This window comes from Antechinus flavipes, chromosome 3, assembly GCF_016432865.1.
Source record: "Antechinus flavipes isolate AdamAnt ecotype Samford, QLD, Australia chromosome 3, AdamAnt_v2, whole genome shotgun sequence".
NCBI classification, from domain to species: domain Eukaryota; kingdom Metazoa; phylum Chordata; class Mammalia; order Dasyuromorphia; family Dasyuridae; genus Antechinus; species Antechinus flavipes.
The window spans coordinates 417972794-417993032 of NC_067400.1; the positions used below are offsets into that span (position 1 = coordinate 417972794).

At 36.3% G+C, this 20239-nt stretch overlaps 1 protein-coding gene across 1 annotated transcript; it reads right to left on the minus strand.

Annotated features, from left to right (window-relative positions):
- Positions 1 to 3480: 3480 nt before the first annotated feature.
- On the minus strand, positions 3481 to 19741 carry CDCA7 (cell division cycle associated 7). The gene is made up of 10 exons (XM_051991087.1): positions 19426 to 19741; positions 15145 to 15270; positions 14483 to 14725; positions 9515 to 9751; positions 9076 to 9153; positions 8137 to 8331; positions 7330 to 7467; positions 5867 to 6016; positions 4927 to 5063; positions 3481 to 4810 (listed from the first exon to the last, which is right to left on the minus strand). Exons 1-10 carry the CDS (start codon positions 19444 to 19446, stop codon positions 4774 to 4776), a joined length of 1362 nt encoding a protein of 453 aa, XP_051847047.1. The 5' UTR covers positions 19447 to 19741; the 3' UTR covers positions 3481 to 4773.
- Between the last annotated feature and the right edge of the window lie 498 nt (positions 19742 to 20239).

The following is a 20239-nucleotide window of genomic DNA, read 5'->3' on the forward strand; positions in this document are numbered from 1 at the left end:
CAATGTCACTGAAATAAGCAAAATCAGTTTCAAGTTGATTAAGGAGAGTAGTAAGAAAATGCAAATTTAACAGCATGATTTCCTATTAGCTTTGCTATACCATTTTCACAGAAGCAAGGATTTCAAAATTCCTTTTATCTACATAGATTTATATGTACTCTTCTTATAAAAGACACATAACTATGACTGTCATAAATAGGGCTTACTTGACACTTTAGAGAAACAGCTCATACTGAGGTATAAGTTTGAGCCTATCTCTCATAAAAATCTAGATTATTAGCAAAATTTGATAGAAACATGGTGGAGAGTCTAGAGCAAGGCTGGGGAATATCTGGCCTGAAGGCCATATGAAGCCTAGAAATCATTTGCTAAGGCAATCACAGATGAGCTGAAAACTAGGTACAACAATCTCCCACTGCTTGAGTTCTATAAGCTAGTTTTGTACAGCCCATGAATGATGATATAACTATCCAAATGGCCTAGGTAGAAAAAAGGTTTCCCATCTTGATCTAGAGCTAGTTTTAAAACCAGGAAGAGATGCTGCTTAAGATGGTACTGATACTTCTGATAACATAATCCTAGCAAGTAATGGAATCATTTCAGGACTCTAGTAGGGAGGATTCTTAAGCTGTTGTGTTATAAATTACTTTAGCATCCAGTAAAGCCTATGGACTGACTGTTCTGGATGTTTTTAAATGCATAAAATACACTGGATTACAAATAAAATAGGAATGGTGTTGAAAAAAATCAAAATTTAAAAAAAAAAAAGTTTGTGAATCCCTGATTAAGGATCTTTATTCTGGCTAATGTTGCATAGGTTGTGTCCTCATCCAGAAATTATCTTTATCAGTGAAATCTCAAGTACAGTCTCAAGTCCTAGGAGCAAAATTTATAAGTATAATAACAAAGCCTAATCCTTACTTCAGTTTTTGCCCACTAAGACTAGTCTGACAAAATTTCTTGCTCTTAAAGGCTTTTCTATTTCTTTCCTTTTTGCTCTTTCCTAATATTTTAGTCAGAAATTTCAAATGGAGAGATGTAAATCTACAGTTAAGTCAAGAGCTGAGGCTTTTAAAAAAAAAAATCATTCACATATTTTTATCAAGATATAGTGAGAATTACAGAGGGTTATTATGAAACCATAAGTAATTCAAAGGGGAGCAGGGCTGAATAGTTGATCCAAAAAAATCACTATGTATTTCTTCCTTCCTCTCCCCTTTTGAGGGGAGCAAACCAATCTCTTCACTTTCAATAACACACATGCAATTAGCAGAACACCAATGAGTTGAATATTGGCCCATACGCAATAGTTTCTATAGTTATGTATTATTAGAAGTTGCATTTAAAGTTTCTTCTGAGTGAAAGCAACCCAACCTAATCGACTCTTACACAACATCTAAAACAATCCTCTTGTTTAACAATGAAAACTTCAGTTTTAAAAAATAGTTGGCTCAGCAGTGACTACAACATGGGTCCTACTTTCTCACTAAAAGGCTATTCTTAAGGCTTTTGTTGAAAGCAACTAACTAGAAAATTTGATACATACTCTAACCATCCTGAAGTTAAATGAATTTAGTTATTATCTTTCTCCCTTATCAAGAGTGAGCATTTATCTCCATGGTTTTTGTTTTTAGTTCAGTGCAGCTGTTAATGACAAATGATTTTTGCTGATAATGAAAGCTGCAAAATATTTTCAGTAAGGAATTTAAAAAAAGTTTTTTCCCTTGAAATACTTAAAATGCCCCAAATGGTCAAGTCAGCTGAAATCACTAATAGCAATACTTTTATTTTTCTGAGATCCAGGCTCAGTGGATCCCAGAAATAAGAAATCTATCCAGTTTTTCAAATATAGTTGAGGAACAAATTCCTAAGCATAAGCATTTCCACTATACATTGAGGAAAAAGCCAGAAATACTTAAATTAACATTGGCATCATAATTAGCATTAGAGTAGGGATAAATACCTGTCCACTAAAATGTTTTTTCTTCCAAGATACTACTACAATCACATTGTTTCTAGCAAACTAAGCTAAAAAGAGCAATTCCAATTGGTTAACATAAGTGATGATGCAGGATTTACTGGATCAAACTGATCATTAAAATTGTGTTAGTTAAAGTTTTTTCCACCCCTTTCTACCCAAGACCTGCTTTGCAACAGGGAATAGTTGTTACACAGAATCATCATGGATTCAGAATTGGAAGACTACCTAACCTAACCTAACCCAAACCCCCCTTTATAGAAGAGGAAACCAAAGGCCAGATTATGCAGTTTATGAGCAATAGAAACAAGATTCTAAATCCAAACTGATTTCACATACCTTGCTTCCCAGAATCGCAGGTAATTATATAATATCTAAGTGAATTCAATGGTTTTTCCCAAAAACTAGACTAAGTACAGACAGTTAATTCTCCAAACATTCAACTAAAATTCCTTGAGGGCAAAGACCCTGTTTTAGGCTTCTAGAATTATATTTTTGAATTTGCTGTGGTTACTAGGTTAAATAATTCCATTTAAAAAATTCTTTTGGTAATCATACAAGTTGAAAGTAATATTGGGTTTGTTTGTTTGTTTGTTTTTTTGGGGGGGTCATCCAAAAACATGCAATTCATTGAAATAATCAAATACCAAGATAGACACTCATTTAAATGGCCATAGATTTTAGATTAAGTGATTCTTAGGTTGAATTTGAAGCCAGGTCTTCCTGACTCTAAGTCTTATTCATTGATTTCACCTAGAAATAGGGATTATACCTCAGATTTCACCGAAAGGAAGTCCCTGGTGAAGAAATCTATCTAATAGTTCAGACCAGCACTTTCTCTGTAAATTAAAATCTTGGTTAGAACAGAGATATCAAATATGTGACTTTAGAACGAGATTAAAATGTCACCATTGGGAAATATTATTGAAAGTTTATGAAAATACAATAAAACAATATTAATATGGCTAGCTAGGTGGTACAGTAGGTAAGAGTTGGACCTAGAATTAGGAAAACCCAAGTTCCAAATTTGACTTCAGATGTTTACTAGCTATGTGACCCTGGGCAAGCCACTTAATTTTTTTGTCTGTTTCTTCATCTGTGAAATGAGCTGGAGAAGGAAATGGCAAGTCACTGTAGTTTTTCCAAGAAACCCCCCCAAATGGGGTCACAAAGAATCCAAAGTGTATTAACAATGTTAATAAATGGTTCTCAATCAAGATTAAGTACTGTTCAGTGGCCTCCATTTCTACTTGAATTGAACAGGTTTTCTAAGTCAATACATGCCCACAAAGACCTTTAAATATGGATTAATAGCCTGAATTTGTTTGAGTTTTATATCAAGACTTAGAGATCTGTCCAGGACAACAGAACCATTAAGTAAGAAACAAGTCTTAAACCTGAGTTGTCATACTAAATCCCATATTTGGTTGAAATTAATATAAATGCTTACTTCTCTTAATACTTTTTTTTTTCTGAAAGATATCAAAGAAAAAAGAGACAAGTCTGAACAACAATTTTTATTAATAAAATAAAATTTGTGTACAAAAGGACATTACAGATCTAAAGACCTATTTACAATGTTTGCTTTGTTTTCTGATTTTAATTATGTATTCAATACTGAATAAGAACTGTGACATGATGCTACATGTACAGGAAAGTAGAAGGGACACCTCCTTACAGTACAGTAATGTCCTGTCTCCCAATTCAATTAATACTAAAAGCCAAATGTGGACGTTATTCCATAGGCAAACAGGATCAGAAAGTACTTTGGTCTTAACCATTTAATTTCTTCCTTCTTCAAGAAGGCACTTTCCAGTCAGCAGTAAAGAACTTTAAATCTCAAGTTAACTTGGTGTATGATCTATTATTTTCTTCAGTCAAGCAGAAATGCTAAGCACTGTAGACTATTACTTATGTCAACTTTCTATACAATATAGCTTAAGAGATAGTTTGAAATACCCTACATAGGAATTGTACAGGGGGGAAAAAGCAGATGTTTTAAATCTAATACCAAGGATTCTAAGGTTAGTTCAGTTTTCAACTGCAAAATTATTGGGAAAAGAGGAAAGGAAACAGTTAAGCACATTTAATACTGAATTCTTATATTCTTTTTGGTTGCTGTGATTTTTTAAAATGCCAATTCAAGTATATAACTGTATGTAGCACACGAAATTTTATAATGCAAAGATAATTACTAGCCAGTATATGAACATTTAAACTTCATGATAGACAAAAATGTTTAGAAGCAAGTAATTCTGGTGACAACAGAAATCCTGGTACTCAAAGTGCAGGCTCTGTGTGTTGAGTAGACTGTACAATACCATATTCCATCCTCTGCATTTATCATGTCATTTTTTTATGGTTCTAAGTACCAAGGCTCCCTTTTGCCAGAATCCTCAATGTATATGAAATACTAGGAGAGTTAGTTACTTTAAGAATACTTAATTAGGCATTTTCAAGTGTTTTGTTATATTGCTAGGTTCCAGGGTTTTATACCCAATCATGAACCAACCATCCCATTTCCTCCCCATCAATACTAAAGGGACAATAAAATCATTTTAAAGTCAGTGATAGTGAAGGTGAGGGGGAAAGCATAAAAACTACAATGCAACTTTAAAATTATATTACTAGTGCTTCCAAAACAGATTTTAATTTTATCTTAATTTACCCCCACTATCAAAAAGTGTATTGATTATCAAGATTGAACCCTGAAGTTATTTAACCATCAACTGCCCAAGATTACTGAAGCTTAACAAGAAGATTAGAGAAAACAAACAGTGTCAGTGAATCCTTCATCAATTTTCAGTCTCCATCTCAAATTCCCGCTTCAGACTGCAAAAGAAAACAAACAAAAACACTTAAGTTCTAGTTTTTGATGGCACCAGGATCCCCATAGGTTAGTTCATTTTGATTTCAGGCACAAACAGCAGAATCCACAGACATCTTACCTTTTCAAGTAAGCATGCACATTTCCAAAACCGTGGTACTTGGCCAAATACACCAGAACACCAGTTGCACATCGTCCGTCTCGCTGCCTACAAAAGCTGCAGTTGCAGATTCCACGACAAGGCGGGCAATGCCAATTCTAAGATTTAAACAAGATTAAACAGACAATAAAAGGTTAACAATGATATATTTTTTAAAAATTCTAATACATTTTCATATATTTTTCTCTTCATTCCTTTCACACTCCTTTCAATAAATAAGTATGGGTAAAATAAGCACAACCACCAAGAAAACAAAGTTTCTTGAAAATAAGAACTATATATCTTATAATCATAGTACTAGAAGTACAAAGAATCCTTAGTACTAGAAGGAAATTCAGCAGACATTCAGTACAAACCTATGTAACTCCAAGAAAGGTTATAACTGAACTAGCTCATATATTAGATTATAAGTTAATTGAGGGCAGGAGCTCTCTTTTTTGTACTGCTGGTACTTGGTAAAATGCCTGAAAAAATGGTAGGTGTTTAATAAATGTTTACTGATTAACTAATATAGAAACTATTGGTTACTTTACTTACTTAATTTCAGAGCAAACTCAAATTTACTGATTATTTCTGGAAAGCCCATTCAAAACTGTGGGAAATTTAGAACTTTTACAACCAAGAAAATTTAAGCAGTTAAGGAGAAAGTACACAGGATATTCATTAATAATGGTTATTTTTATATTTCATATAAAAGGTAATGTATAATGCTCTCCTTGAGGGCAAGGACTAGTTTTTTTTTTTCTTTGCCTCTTTGTATCTCCAGCATTTAGCTCAGTGTCTGAAACATGAGCCACTTTACAAATAAATGTTTACTGACTTGCTCCAAAATCCCAGATGAGTCTTCCCACCTCTCACTAGAAGACAACTACAGCTAGAAGAACCCTTCCATGGCACTTACTGGGTCCAGCAACGCTATTTTGACCTCTTCACCATATCTGTTTCGAAGACACGGGCCACAAAATTGTCCCCGAACTCCAAAACATTCTGGGTTTCTGCAATTTGTCTTAGTGTCAATAGTCTTCTGGCGACACTGGTGGCAGGTGGAGCCCTGAAGCAAAAAAAAGCAGCGACTGAGAGCAAGAAGCATAGTTTCTATAGAGAAAATAACAGGTTTAATGATTTTGCTCCTCTATGGTGGGTCCTCAAGCAGCTCACTATCATTGTATTATACTTCAAAATGAACTAAGTTTCCTGCAAAACAGCTTCAGCACAGAGATTTCATCCAATCAAGAAACCAGCTTTCTCTTTTGTATGATATTTGATTCAAGATAGGGGGTGAATGGGAATGAACCATAGTGAAGACATTTTCCATTTTCATCTTCAGAACTCTGTAGCTTAAAAAAATAATCAGAAGGTTGTTGTTTGCTTGCATTTTGTTTTCTTTCTCATTTTTTTTTTCCTTTTGGATCTGATTTTCTTGTGTAGTATATTTGTGGAAATACGTATAGAGGAACTGTATATGTTTAACATATATTGGATCAGGGGCAGCTAGGTAGTGCAGTGGATAGAGCACCAGCCCTGAAGTCAGGAGGACCTGAGTTCAAATCTCACCTCAGACACTTAATACTTCCTAGCTGTGCAACCTTGGGCAAGTCACTTAACCCCAATTGCCTCAGCCAAAAAACAAACAAACAAAACCCCAACCATACATATATTGGATTTCTTGCCAACTGGGGGAGGGGGGAAGGAAGGGAAAAAATTAGAACATAGGGTTTTGTGGGGGTGAATGTCAAAAATTATACATATATATATATATATTTAAAAATAATAAGCCATAATTTTTTTTAAAAAGTAAATGGGCAGCTAAGTTATATAATCAATGAACTATGCAAGTTGAGCCTATATGAACAGCATGTTGTAAATGAATAAAATCTACAAAAGTTAAAAAAAAAAAAAGAGCAACATGATAGGTTTCATGTTATCTTCTGTTTATTCCTGAGTCCTAAACATAGTTTGGGTTGGGGGGGGGGGGGTAGGTCCAGAGATTTCACAAGAAGGTTTGAACACTTCCCTCTTTGCAGTATACTTGGCAAATAACCCACCTACCTTGAAAGGAAACCTAGTCTAGACAAAATATACACAATTTTTAAGGGGAATTAAATACAGTGAAAAATAGGTTACCTTATTCTAGCAAGGCATTAACCCTGAGGAAGAGTTATTGAATTTTTAACTTAAAGTCTATGAAACCAGATTAATTTTTTAAAAAATATTTTGAAGCTATTTCAATAACTCATTTCCTTCTGTCATCCTCTGCACTTTATTATATATATTCTGAAAGAGGCTTCTAGACTTCACCATTGTCTAAGGATTTCCATGACAGAAGAAAGATTAAAAAAAAATCTCTGATTTAGAGGATCTTACTAATGAACGGTTGTAGATCTTGTCCCGGGAGGAAATGCAGATGTTCTCCAGCTCTTCCTCTGTAATCTCTTCCACCGGACGAACAATATGAGGAAGGGTCATGGTTCCTGGACGACGACTTCTGGGCATGGAGTCATCCTATGTCACAACAATTTATAAAAATCATCACCCCACTTCTTAATCTGGCTTTAAATTTCACAGGTACTTTGGTATAATCAGCCTAAAAATCTTCATTAGTATTTGTGGGGAAAAACAAATTATCACATTAATTGTACAGATGCACCCATATAACAATTCCTTGATAAAATGATACCAACCCAAGAGCCACTATTTTCAGTGGTGAAGTTGTACAATGTAGCTTGTAACCCTTTTACTCTTAAGAATATGCACTTTAAAAAATGATTTAAAAAGAATATATTCTTAAATGGATTGCTATGCCCAATCTTCTATTGATTAAACTCTCCGTACTGACAGACTGGTCCTGAGATGACAGTTATATAGTCCATCACCAGGTCTACACTTTGAAACCTTTTTAGCCTAGTAGGAACCTTATCTGACCTAAGGAGCACCTATAAAGGCCAGTTGAGAATCCTAGGACATTGTCATGTTATGAAGAGATATCAGAGTGGGATTTTAGTCTTTTTGTTCTAAATCAAATTACAAGTTTTTACAGCAAACCTTTCTCAAAATAAATAAATAGAAATTAAAACAAAACAAAACAAAACAAAAACAAGAAACAAAACAAGGAAGGTGACGGCAGAAGTGAAATTCTAGATGCTTTCTATTTCAGAAATAGAGGGAACTTACATCCATATATCCATCGATGTTCTTCCTTTTTCTCACCAACATGTACTTGTCCTCAAAATCTATTTCATCTTCTAAGTGTAGATCTGGGGGTCCTTCGATCAGAGATCTTGACCTGGTATGTGGACGAGCTCTTCGTTCAGGGTTTCTTCTTGAGGGGTCTCTTGGGAAGGAGCGCCTTCGATTTGGCTTCGACTGCTAAAGTGGAAAACCCCCATGAAGGAAAAAGATAATGCATTTTCCCTAAAAACATTTTCTTCAAAACAAAGAATACTATTCATTCCCACAATCTGAGTTAAGTCAAACTGTAGCTAAAATACCCATAGAAACCAGGCCTAAATCATTAGTATGGGCAAAATCCAGTCTCTTAAAGAATAATAGGAGTTGCTATTTCTTCCTCTTAGAAGAGATCTTTCTGTTTGTTTCTCAAGGGAGTACTGCTTCCTCTGAAATTACTTTCCATATGTTTTGTATCTAATTGGAGGAAAAGAAATTGTTTCCCCCATTAAAACATAAGCTACTTGGTGATGATTGTGTGATTTTTGTCACATTTGTGTCATCAGTACATGATGCTTAGCCATCCATCTAGTGTTAGCTAAGAGAAAGGAACTAATAGCATCTCCAGTACTGTTCCCAAACTCCTTCTTAAAGTGGTCTGTCTGTTGAACCCCAAGATTTCCTATATGTTCAGTAGTGATCAAAAGAAAATAACCTATCAAAGGTGAAGATGGATGATGGCTAATTTTCTTTTCTTTGCACTAATCTGTATAATTGATCTTAATCATACTAGTTTTGTTCTTAAAAGTTGCAATCATATCTAGTGTTATTAAGAAACCTGAACATTTTTTTAACTTGACAGTTTGAAAAGTTCTTTCTTCTAATTAAATCTGCTAACATACTTTTTCTGTGAAACACAAGCTAACAAAATTAATTTATACTTACTGGGCTACTACCTGGAAGTGATCTCCTTTCAGTAAATAATCCTGGAAAACTCTGCAATTCTGACATGAGTTTTGCAAGCTGCAAGATAGGGGGGGAAAAACAAAACGTAAAGTGAACAAATCGTTTTATTAGAACAATTTCCTAACATGAGTCAAAAACTTTAAAAATTGAGGTCATCCTTCTTTCTTTCTTCTGTTACCATACCTTTAAATCTAATAATCTGAAAGCACAGGAATTCTTTGTTAATGCACAGGCATTAACTGAAACAAAACAGGTAAATGTAGTTTCAACAGAATGACAAAAACCTATCAATTTGAGGAAACATGTTATGAACTACAAAAGGAACACAGATAACAAGCTTTTGAAATAACATATCCCATAGAAGGGGAAAGCCCAGGATGACATAACAGATTTGAACACAGGATTCTAGAACACATACCATTGCCTTGTTTTCTTTTATATTTAGCGCCCTCTTTTCTAAAAAACTGGAGCCTTTCTCATCTTCTGAGTCAGAATCAGAATTGGGAGTGGGAACCTCAGGGGCTTTTGGTGGGGCAGCTTTCTGTTTCCTTGACCCTTTGAGATCTCGGGTTGGAAACTTTAGAGCTACTTGCAAAGGACCCAACCGTTTCATTTGACTCCGAGTCCTTCTGCCTTCATCATCAGAATCCAATTTCTGTTCAAATAAAACAATTTATTTAATTTTACAACATATACCCGATACATCAAAAAATTTAAAAATAAACACATAAATCAATCAATTCCCTACATGATCAAAATCAGACAGTAATCCGAGTGTAATTGCTACTCTCATTATTAGTTAAAATGGAAGATTCTCACCACTAGTTAAAATGAAACAATTAATCTCACATTATTACTCAGCCTCAAAAGACTATTACTAATATCCGAGATGGAATTTCTGACCAATATTAGCTAATGATTTACCCAAAGTCATACAATTAATTTTTTTAATGCATACATTTTGCCTAATCAACAGGCCAAAGAACTTATATATAACAGCCTCTTGCATCTACCTATATCCAATTTCATTTAATTTAAACATTTATTAAGTACCTAGTGTATGTAAGACATTGTCCTAAATGCAAAAAATAGAAAAATGAAAAATGGATTCAATCCTTAATTCTGAATAACTCATATTTTACCAGAATTTAGTTGTATAGAATCAAGCTAGAGAATGATAGGATAAAGGAGAGAATCAAAATTTGAGGAAAATTTGAAAAGGAAAAACTTTCAGGTAGGATAGGGCTGGGCAGTGGGATCAGGAAGGATTCATGGAATAAATGGCTCTTGAGTTGGAATGGGGAGGGAGGCTTGCATGGATGATTCATGGTAAATTCTCACTTGTCAAGAGTGGGAGGCCTGGGTTCAATTCCCAGCCCATGCATGTATTTGTTTTAGGGACAGCTAGGTGGTACAGTGGACAGAGCACCAGCCCTGAAATCAGGAGGATCCGAATTCAAATTTGGTCTCAGACACTTGACACTTCCTAGCTGTGTGATTCTGGGCATCTCACTTACTCTAAATGCCTCACATGTGCACACAAATGTGATGGAAGAATGGATGAAGTTTTTAGAAAATCTAGGCTGGTTGCTGTGAGAATCATAGTGGCAAGAGAAAAGACAGACATTGACAAGTGACTGGATATGAAGGTGAAGGGAAGGACAAATCAAAGATGAGCCTGGATGATAAAGAAATTGGTGGTATCAGGGATAGAAACAAGAATGAATACAGAACCAGACTTAAGTGGAAGGCACTTCTGTCTAGAATCACATAGTACATAAGTGTTGAAGGTAGCACCCAGGTCTTTCCAATTCCAAGTTAAATGCCATATTTATACTGTGCTTCCTCTAGAAGAAGAGATGACATTAGCTCAATTTTAAACATGCTGACTTTGAAGTCTTAGGACCGACATTCAAGTAGAAATACATAGAAGGCAGCTGAAAATATGTAAGCAGAAGCTCAGAATTAAGTCTATATTGAATTGAGTACATTGGAAAAATGGATGAGGTTTTCAAGAAATATGATGTAGAGAGAAAAGGGCCAAGAAGACAGAAACTGAAGGGATAGTCACACTGGGAAGGTATGAGAGGCTGAACTAGCAAAGTAAACAATGTAGTCACATGGATAGGAAAATCAGAAGTGTCATACAAGCCAACCAGAAGGGAAAATGCAGAACCAGGGATTGGTTAGTCGTACTAATTGTTATTGAAAGATTCCAGAAAAGGCTAATCAAAGGCCATAGAGTCAATGAAGCTTTTTGTATGACCAGTCTCAAGAGTGATTGGGGTCTGAAGCTAACTAGGAAGTCTCTTAAGGTTATTCCAAATTCTGAGATTCTATAATTTTGAAAAGAAAAAAAATCGGAAAATATAGCCCAATCAATTATCATTTCAGCTGCGCAAAATGCTAACAAAGAGGAGTCAGAAAAACTCTGGGTAAATATGTTAAGTCACTATCTGAAGGTGAAATGAAAAGAGGAAATTAGTGTAGACTGGAAGTATCAAACTTACTTCCCAGTGCAGCCAGAATCAGATTAAAATGTAATTGGTAAATATTTAACAAAATAAAACATAATACAGACAATGTTAATTTGTGGTTTTCCAAGTCAATATACTACCACTGGTATGCATGTATGTTTTCAATGAAACGTTAGGCAAAGTTCCTCAAGCTAGTTAAGAGCAGAGGGGTTTGATTATGAACTTGATCTCTGGAACAACTTTGTGAGGATAGTGATGGAGAATCACTCAGAAGTGAATACAAGGATTACTATGTATTTGTGTAGTTGAGTTTAGATAACAGTAATTTGTAGTGGGTTTAGTCCACATACATTGGGGGTAAGGAGTGGAATAACTATGTGGAAGAGGAAGCCCAAGGTTGATAATGAGAAGGTACACAGAGCAGAAGGAAAGGAGGGTAAGGAATTCCAAGAGTGATACTACATGTCCTTACTGAATTGTCTAGTTAAATAGAGGGCCAAAATCATAAAAGGTGGGAAATAAGAAGAGGGTGATGAACAAGTGATTAATCACCAAAAATGGCAGAATAGGCAAAAAACCATTAAGAAAAATGAGGCACTGGCAGCAATGAAAGTTAGAGATTACAAGGAGAAAATGTTGAGTTCAATGTCTTCAAAGAAGTTTGAGTAGTAAGATTTAAACCAATTAACCTTTTGGTTGGCTGAGATTGAATGGAGACATAGAGCATGGGAGAGTTAGCGGACTGGAAGGTCAGGAATTGTCCTGATGTTAATAGTTTAGTAAAGGTGTGGTTTAGTAAAGATTGGTAGACAGCAGCAAACAATAGTCTAGATGGGGTAATACAACAGGAAGGTACTAAAGATTTAAAAAGAAAATGAGGTTATTAATCAATGGTGGTGTATGGAGGGTCTAGCATCAAACTTAGAGCCTTTTCAAAATTACTAAGCAGACCTGTGGAGAACAAGTAGCATCCTCCAAGGATGAGGTATCTGAGAGCAGAGAGGACAAGAGATTGTGTAACACCTTCAGAAAAAAAGTCACTTTTTAAGTTATATTATTCTTCAGTGATGAAGCTTTTAATTTTGCTTGCATTTGAAATTTTGATAGCTCTTACTACTCCATAGTTGTTTTCCTTCTACTATTAAATAAAACTCCACTAAAAAAAAAAAAATTGACCAAATACTGTTGTCACATAACATTTAAAAAACTTAATAAATAAACCTTTAATATAGTTAACATTTTCTCTCTCTCCCTCACTTCCCCAATTTCACTTTTTTTAGCCACGTGTTCCATTTCCAAACCCGCCTGCTCTTTTCTAAAGTTCCTTCCTTTACACTGGCAGCCACTGTCCAGGATTTCATAATGCCTACTCATGCTTTCTAGGTTTCTTCTTGATGTTATCATTTTCCCTCATGTGAATGCATTAGGGAGTTATCACCAGGTCTAAAAGTTATTGGGAAGCTCCATACTTCTCAAGAAGGCTAATAACAGATGAAAAAATTGCTACCTTGGTGTTCCTCAGGAATAATTACAACTACTTATTTTTTTCTTCCTCAAATTCTTATTAGATTATCTCTCCTGATGCTATCTATAGAATCTCATTATCATTCTTTGGAGTACAAGCAGCTGCTTCTTTCTCAGAGGGGCCAACTCATGCCACACTCGAGGCAAGAGCCTCCTACCTATTTCTGAGGTCTTCTAAGAGTTAAACAGTTATTCCCGTCTTCTTTCTACATTCTTTCACCCTCCCACCTCCTGTTAAAGGTCAAGATTTTCTGCCTCTTCAAATCATCTATCTTCTTTGAGTGTCTTGAAGACCTTCCATTTTTTCAAGGAATGTTTCATTTCTCCTAACTACTTGGATAATGGGGAAAGAGTCCCTCTAATTCTGTTATTTTTCCTTCTTGGAAGGGTGCAGTTACTTGGCCTGAGCAAAAAACCACTCTATACAAGTCACTAAAAATGCTTGTCATTATCCTTCCAAAATTGGTGACTAAAGAAAGCACCTTTTGACATCTCCTTATATTTTTTAAGTCACCTATATATTATGCAGTTGCTTCATTTTTCACAAGGTTTGTTTCTAAGCTGATGAGCTTAGATGCCCTCTGTAGCCCTTCTTGTAGCTTTGTGATGACTCTTGCAAATGAAACTCAATCATTGGACTGTAAGATATTACCCATTGATCTTCATTTCACTTTTCCAATCCAGACACCAAATTGATAGTTTTAAGTTACAAAAGATATCCCTTTAGTAAGTTGAGTGAAGGAAAAAGCACACTCCTCTATATTTTGGGTTCCCCAAAGAAGCAATAAACTTTTTGAGTCAATTAAGTAGGGAAGGTGGTAGGTAACCCAGCAGCAGTAGCAATGATGAGGTATTGGTAGCAGCAATGGCAGCAGCAATAGCAGCAGCAGGGTATGGGATAAAGCCAAGCATGAAAAATATTGGGTGAAAGAAAGGTCCCTCATTATCCTTATCATCCCTGATAAAGAACTTTCCATAAACAGATTTTCAAATTTCCTGAACTTCCCACTAATGGCTTCACATAACTTAAGGTTCTGGAATAGAATGAATGAACCTCTGACTTTCTACTATAAATTTCAGTGTTTCTACAATACTCATAAGCAATGTTTACAATTAAAACTCAATAGTGAGTCAATGCTGTGAAAGGACAAGTGCTTTTCATCATGAATATCTCTTAAAATTATGTTTTTCTTTCAGGAATTTTATAATAAAACCAAAATTTCAAATCCTGAATTATATCACATTATCTAAAAGAAATTATTTTATGGCAAATCACCTTAAATGACCAAAAAAGGGGAGGTAAACTACAAAAGAAATCAAACTGGGAAGTATTTCATTCTAGTACTACACATTAATTCTAGACATTGATATATCCTGAAACTCACCATTCCATCTTGTATTTCGTTTTCTGAGAAGCCGCAGAATGATTCATCATCAGAGTCGGCACAGAAAATAGTGGCCAGTTCTTTAGTGATATCTGGCCTGAGTTTGGGTTTGTGTAAAATTCCACAATCCCCTCTCAAGTCTTTCGCCTCACTTTCTGGAAAGCCGCAGAAAGATTCATTATCAGAGTCCTCATAAAAAATATTTGCCAGTTCTTCACTGATATCTGACCTGAATTTGGGCTTCTGTAAAATAAATAAATAAATGCCATTGTGCATCTTTCCCCCCCTTTTCAAGAACCAATTTTCCATAAACCGTGCAGAGAGCAAATCACATTTACAAGTGCACTACAAGAGAATAGCTTTTGTTACAAAGAAAAATGGTTCAGGGGTTTACAAATGATTTCTGAGTTGTTATGGCAAATCATCAGGCATGTTAGGTTAGGCGACATTTCAAAAGGATAGAATAAGTAGCTAATCTACCTCCAACAATTACTACCTAGAACCACAGCAAAAAGTGAAATGAAATTACAGAGCATACTGTATTTTCATAACGGCTGTATAGAAATGTAGGCAAAAAGCAAGCAGTTTTAATCACGTACAAAGCATTTGGGGCATTTTCAGCATCGCAGACTCAATTCTGTTTATTCTCGTACTGCACTTACTGTGTTTGCAAAATTATCAGAAGCAAAACTGTCACAACTGTCATCAGAGGATGACGAGGTTTCCATGGAAATCAATTTCACATTTCTGAAATTTTTGAAGTTCTTCTTTACAGAAAGGTCCTTTTGCTGAAAATGGAAATGGCAATCCGATTAAATATGATGCTTACTGAAGTGTCCAACTTTTCAACACAATTTTTTTTTTTTTTTTAGTTTTGAATGTTTAAAACATTACGAGGCAATGGAATCCATTGCATATGCTCTTGATGAGATAGTAAAGCAGGACTAGTTTTAAGAGGAAAAAAACGAGGTCAACATGCCCTCAAATAAGAAATGCTATTCATAAATCGGAGGGGTGGAGGTGGGGTAAAAATTACTTTCTTTTTTAATAATTTATTCAAATATCTTTGGAGCCATCTATCACCCAACTTTAAAATCTCCAAGTTCAATATTAATTAAACTTTTGCTTTCCCAAATTTTTCAGTTCTGATTCTTTCAATTTTATCAAAGCTACATTTCTGAAAGAAAATAACAGCTGTTTTCTCCCTACACCAAAATCAAACCAAAGCGGTCTTTTTCTAAGTAGATCTGGAATTATACATAGACTCTCATTTCCTAAGATTAAAAGTTGGGTAAGGCCACTAGATCAAGGTGAAAAGATTCCAAATATAACTTCATTCCAATGAGAAGGGACAATGATTAAGGCCCAAGTACTCACAAACTAGATGAGTCAATTCTGTGGACCAAATGCCTAAACAAACTGAGACTTTTTCAGGTGTGTTAAAAAAAAAATCTAAGTGATACTCAACGACCTATTTCACATGTCTGAAATTCCATTCAGGTGTTTAATAGATAGATAGTAACTTCTCATGGAATAATGAACATGGATCTGTTTGCTCATTGGAAACCTGCATTGAACAAGCAGTGGATGATTCTAAGCCTCTAGCCCCACCTGTTGAATTTCAGACTCCTTGCTGTGCAACCAATTTATGGGAGTCATCTTTTAGATACCTCAATAATAGCAATTATATTCAATTCAACACAAATCCAGAAATCCAGATAGTACCTCATATTGAGACTTTTTTTACTTCTTAAAAACTTAAAAACAAATATTCCTTCTGTGTTCTACTTACTTTTTCTATACTTTTATGTTTTATATTATTTATGCGGGTAGAGCCGATCTATCAAACTCAACTGTAAGGACAAGTTCGTTATTATTACAGCAATCACAGGATTTAGAGCTGGGAGAGACATAGAAGATTATTATGGAAATAATCCCAAATCCTTTTCAGTTCTAAATCTATGACCCAGTTCAAGAATGTACCTTACAGAAGAGAAAACCAAGGCCAAAAGGTTAAAATGTGTCTAAGTCTGTAAAATTAGTTTAATAAAAATTTTATAATTTTATTTTGAAATAAAAAATTTTATCCCATTTTCTTTACCTTAGCAACAATAACAAATGTGCGATGTGTCAGTTAAAGGTCTTTCTAATTATTTTTAAACTCTGGTCTTTCTATTAAGTTAGAGGATCTGGTTTAAAATCTGAGTTTTCTGACTTCAAATTAAGAGACTTAATAGTATTTAGCATTACCCCTATGATCCTTATAAAATGCTGAGATTTCTGATACCCACTCGGTAGAAAGTCCCAGCAGGAACAGAGAAAAAAATTAGCCTTCGCCTTTACATTAATTTACTAAATCAACTTCAGTGAAGACACCTACACAATTAAATAAAAGTTGGGTTTTTGATAAAGGTAGTATACTCCTCTACAAAACAAAATTCAGAAATCACGGGATCTTTCTTTTCAGTAGACCATCAAATCCTTCATTTTACAAGAGAGGAAATTTGAAGCTCAGAGAGAATTTGTACAAGGACACAGAAAAGATGGGATCTAAACACAATTTCTCAGATTTGAAACCCAGTGCACTTAATTTTTGTCCCTTATTGAAAAAAAAAATCTAAAATTGTTATTTTATTATTTTGGCGAGCATTTAGTTGTTTATGTGACCATTTAAAAAATATTTTCAGCTTTATTTCACACTATTATTCCATCCATCTTCTGGCTAAAATATCACTTCTTTCTCGTTTTGGCCTCTGTGATTCTCATAGTATATCTTTTGTTGGGAGGAATATATTCCTCCCACATCTGACTACTTCAGTGGCAAATTGCCTTTCTTTTGCTCCAAAATCTTGCCCAGGTGCCAAGTAGTCCTCCCAGCTTAAAAGTATCTTAAACTCAAATATCATAAATTTGGAGCTAAAAACATCTAATACAATCTTTCCATTTACAAAGGAGGAACCAGGCTCAGAGTTTAGGTGACTTCTCAGATGTGATGCAGGTAGTTAAGTGGAAGAATTCTAGGGTTGAAATTTAGGTCTTCTCTAAAATGCACCACACATTGCTTACTTTTCCAAATGCTAATTGTTTATTCAAACATTTGAGTGCCAACTCTGTGTAAAGCATAGCACACAAGGGATATAAAAATAAGTATTAGCTTATAACTGAGTATGGGGATGTCAGGTAGTCAAATAATTATGATACAAAGTAGGTAAGTGTCATTGATGGCACAAATTGGAAATGCTATAGCAATTTGGGAGGGAAGAGGGATCCAAGTCACTTTCAAGAGTTATTTTGGATAGATATAAATCTTTTGATGATATCCTAAAGTGAGAAAAATGTATTTTTGTTATTGGTAGCTCCTTATTAGGCATAAAAAGCCCCCTGAAAGTTTGCATTAAATATTTCAAGGAAGTACTTTGTATCTGTCATTTATACATCTGACGTATTCCCAGTACTTTTTGTTCTGCATCCATCTGCTAAATTACCAAGAAATCTAGTGCCTCTAATGAGAGCCTTTTTCTTTTGGCAGGTATGTGCAACACTTTAACTAGTGTCACAAGCTAAATAAAACTTTGTAAACTATGTGGTTAACTTTTAGAGACACAAAGATATTAACGACAGAATCTGAGCACGAATTCGGATTCCAGATGCATCTTCAAACATTTAATTAAAAAATAAGCAAAAAAGCTAACATCATGCTCCTGGATCAGACCTTTCTCTTCCAAGGTCATAGTACTAAACAGAACTGCTCCAATCCACAAGGTCACTGCAGAGATTCCAGTAAACCATGGGTACTTTCTAATCAACTTCTGACAAACATAGAGCTCCACCTCCTACACATCAGATAATTCCCCTCCCCGAGGGAAAGCTTTGCTTTTTCCTTCCTGCCCAACCCCCAAGGCTCTGGCCCGGGTGCAGACCCCACTTTTTAGTTCCCTTTCTCATAGACTCTATCTTACAACCTCAGAACGTGGGTGGGGGATGGAGGGATTGGAGGATAAAAGGTCCGTTTACCAGAACTTTAAGCTAAAAGGACTAGGAATCCTAACTTCAAAGAGTTTGCAACGAAACAGGAATGGAATATACACAAATACAAATGCTAAAACCAAAGGGGGAAGGAAACACTTCCAGCAGTAGGGAATCACTGTGGGCGTAGTAGAAGAGAAGGCATTTCAACAGGCGTTAAAGGAGTTTAAAACTTCGACTTTATTCAGATGAAATTGTGATGATTTATTAGATTATTATGAGAAATACGGAAATCAAATAACATGCCAAAAAAAAAGTATATAATGTTCACAAGGAGTTGCAATATCTATCGCCCCATTCCTTTCTCCGTTATGCCCACCAGGGCGCAAGCATGTGGGCACAGCAGGGAAGGGGTGGAGGCAAGAAGTGGAGCAAAGGGGTCAAGCAAAAATGCAGGAAAGCAGCTTAAGCTCCGGGGAGAAAGAAAAGCAGCGGTAGGGTTGGGGAAAGGATGCAAGATTCTCATATTCTCTCTTCCCGCCTCCGGATTAATCTCCCCTTCACTCACTCCTCCTGGGATGGCCCCAAACTCGGTGAGGTGAGCCCTAAGTTAGCAGAGCCCGTATACAAACGACGGGGTGAGGGTGCCTGCAGAATCCGAGATCTGGGGCCGCCTCTCCTGGCAACAGATCGCGTGCAGCCCTGCTCCACGTGGAGTTCGCAGGCGCGCACACACATGCACATACTCGAAATAACTACTTCGCAGACCCAGAGGGACCTTAGGTCTTCCTCCACTCCTGCTCGCTTTGGGCAGGAAAGCTGCGGCGCCATACACACCCAGGTGGACCGACGTCTTTATGCAGAGTTGGACAAACTGGCCCCCAACCCCCCTCTTTCTCCTCTTCCTCTTTCTCCTCCTCTCTACTAATTCTGCACACTCGCGTGGATGTCCAAATTTCAGAGACGCGCACCCTCACCTGCATGCCGAAAGGATCCATGAGTGGCGGCGGGAGTCAACGAGAAGGACTCTTTAAAGGGAAGGGCCGGGGGAGCGGGGGCGCGGGCAGCAACTGAGTGCCGACAGAGGCTCGGGGGAAGGCAGAGGAGCGCGAGCGAGGGAGCGAGCAGAGACAGCGGGAGGGGCGCGCGCCTAGCCCGACCCGGGACGGGGCGGGGCTGGGCCCCGGCTTTCCCGCGCCCCGAGGCGCAGGTCCTGAACGGTGCGGTAACGCGTGGGCCTGAAGCTCCCAGCTCCCCCGTAAGAGTTTTTCCACAATTTAATTATTAAAGGGAAGAAAATACCATAGGAAGCTCCGCCTTCAAGGAAAAAAAAGCATTTTTTTTTTTACCCTCCCAATCCTATTCTTTTTACTTTGCTGTCCTGTCCTTCAGCGAGTGGCGGGAAAATGGTTCATATTGCCCCCGGGTTCCTGACATGATTTGCATAATACTGGAGCCGGAAGAAGGAGGATAAAAGAGTAGGGTTTTAATGGAGTGCATGATTTAGCTAACCAGAGAAATTAACGAGATACTTCAGTTCAGTGCTTTATACTCCTGCTTAGGGTTCTATGCTGATTTTAGAACATTTGACCCAGCACTTCACTCTGTCAATTCTGTAGTGCACCATCTTCTCTAGCAATTGTATTTACTGAAGTAAAAGTTAAGTCCTGATTTGAAAGTATTTTCTGAAAGCATGAAAGTGAAATTCTTCAATTAGGCTATAATGCACTTTTATCTTCAGATGTGCAAAAATCGAACCAATTGATAGATGGCTGGATTTGGATTAAAATC

Bases quoted from the DNA above. Each gene is read 5' to 3' on its own strand.
- CDCA7 (XM_051991087.1), bottom strand. From the start codon at position 19,446: ATGGATCCTTTCGGCATGCAG. The intron at 15,271-19,425 runs GTGAGGGTGCGC...TTCCATTTTCAG, and splicing joins TGGATCCTTTCGGCATGCAG to CAAAAGGACCTTTCTGTAAA. The intron at 9,752-14,482 runs GTGAGTTTCAGG...TTATTTGAACAG, and splicing joins ACGAAATACAAGATGGAATG to AAATTGGATTCTGATGATGA.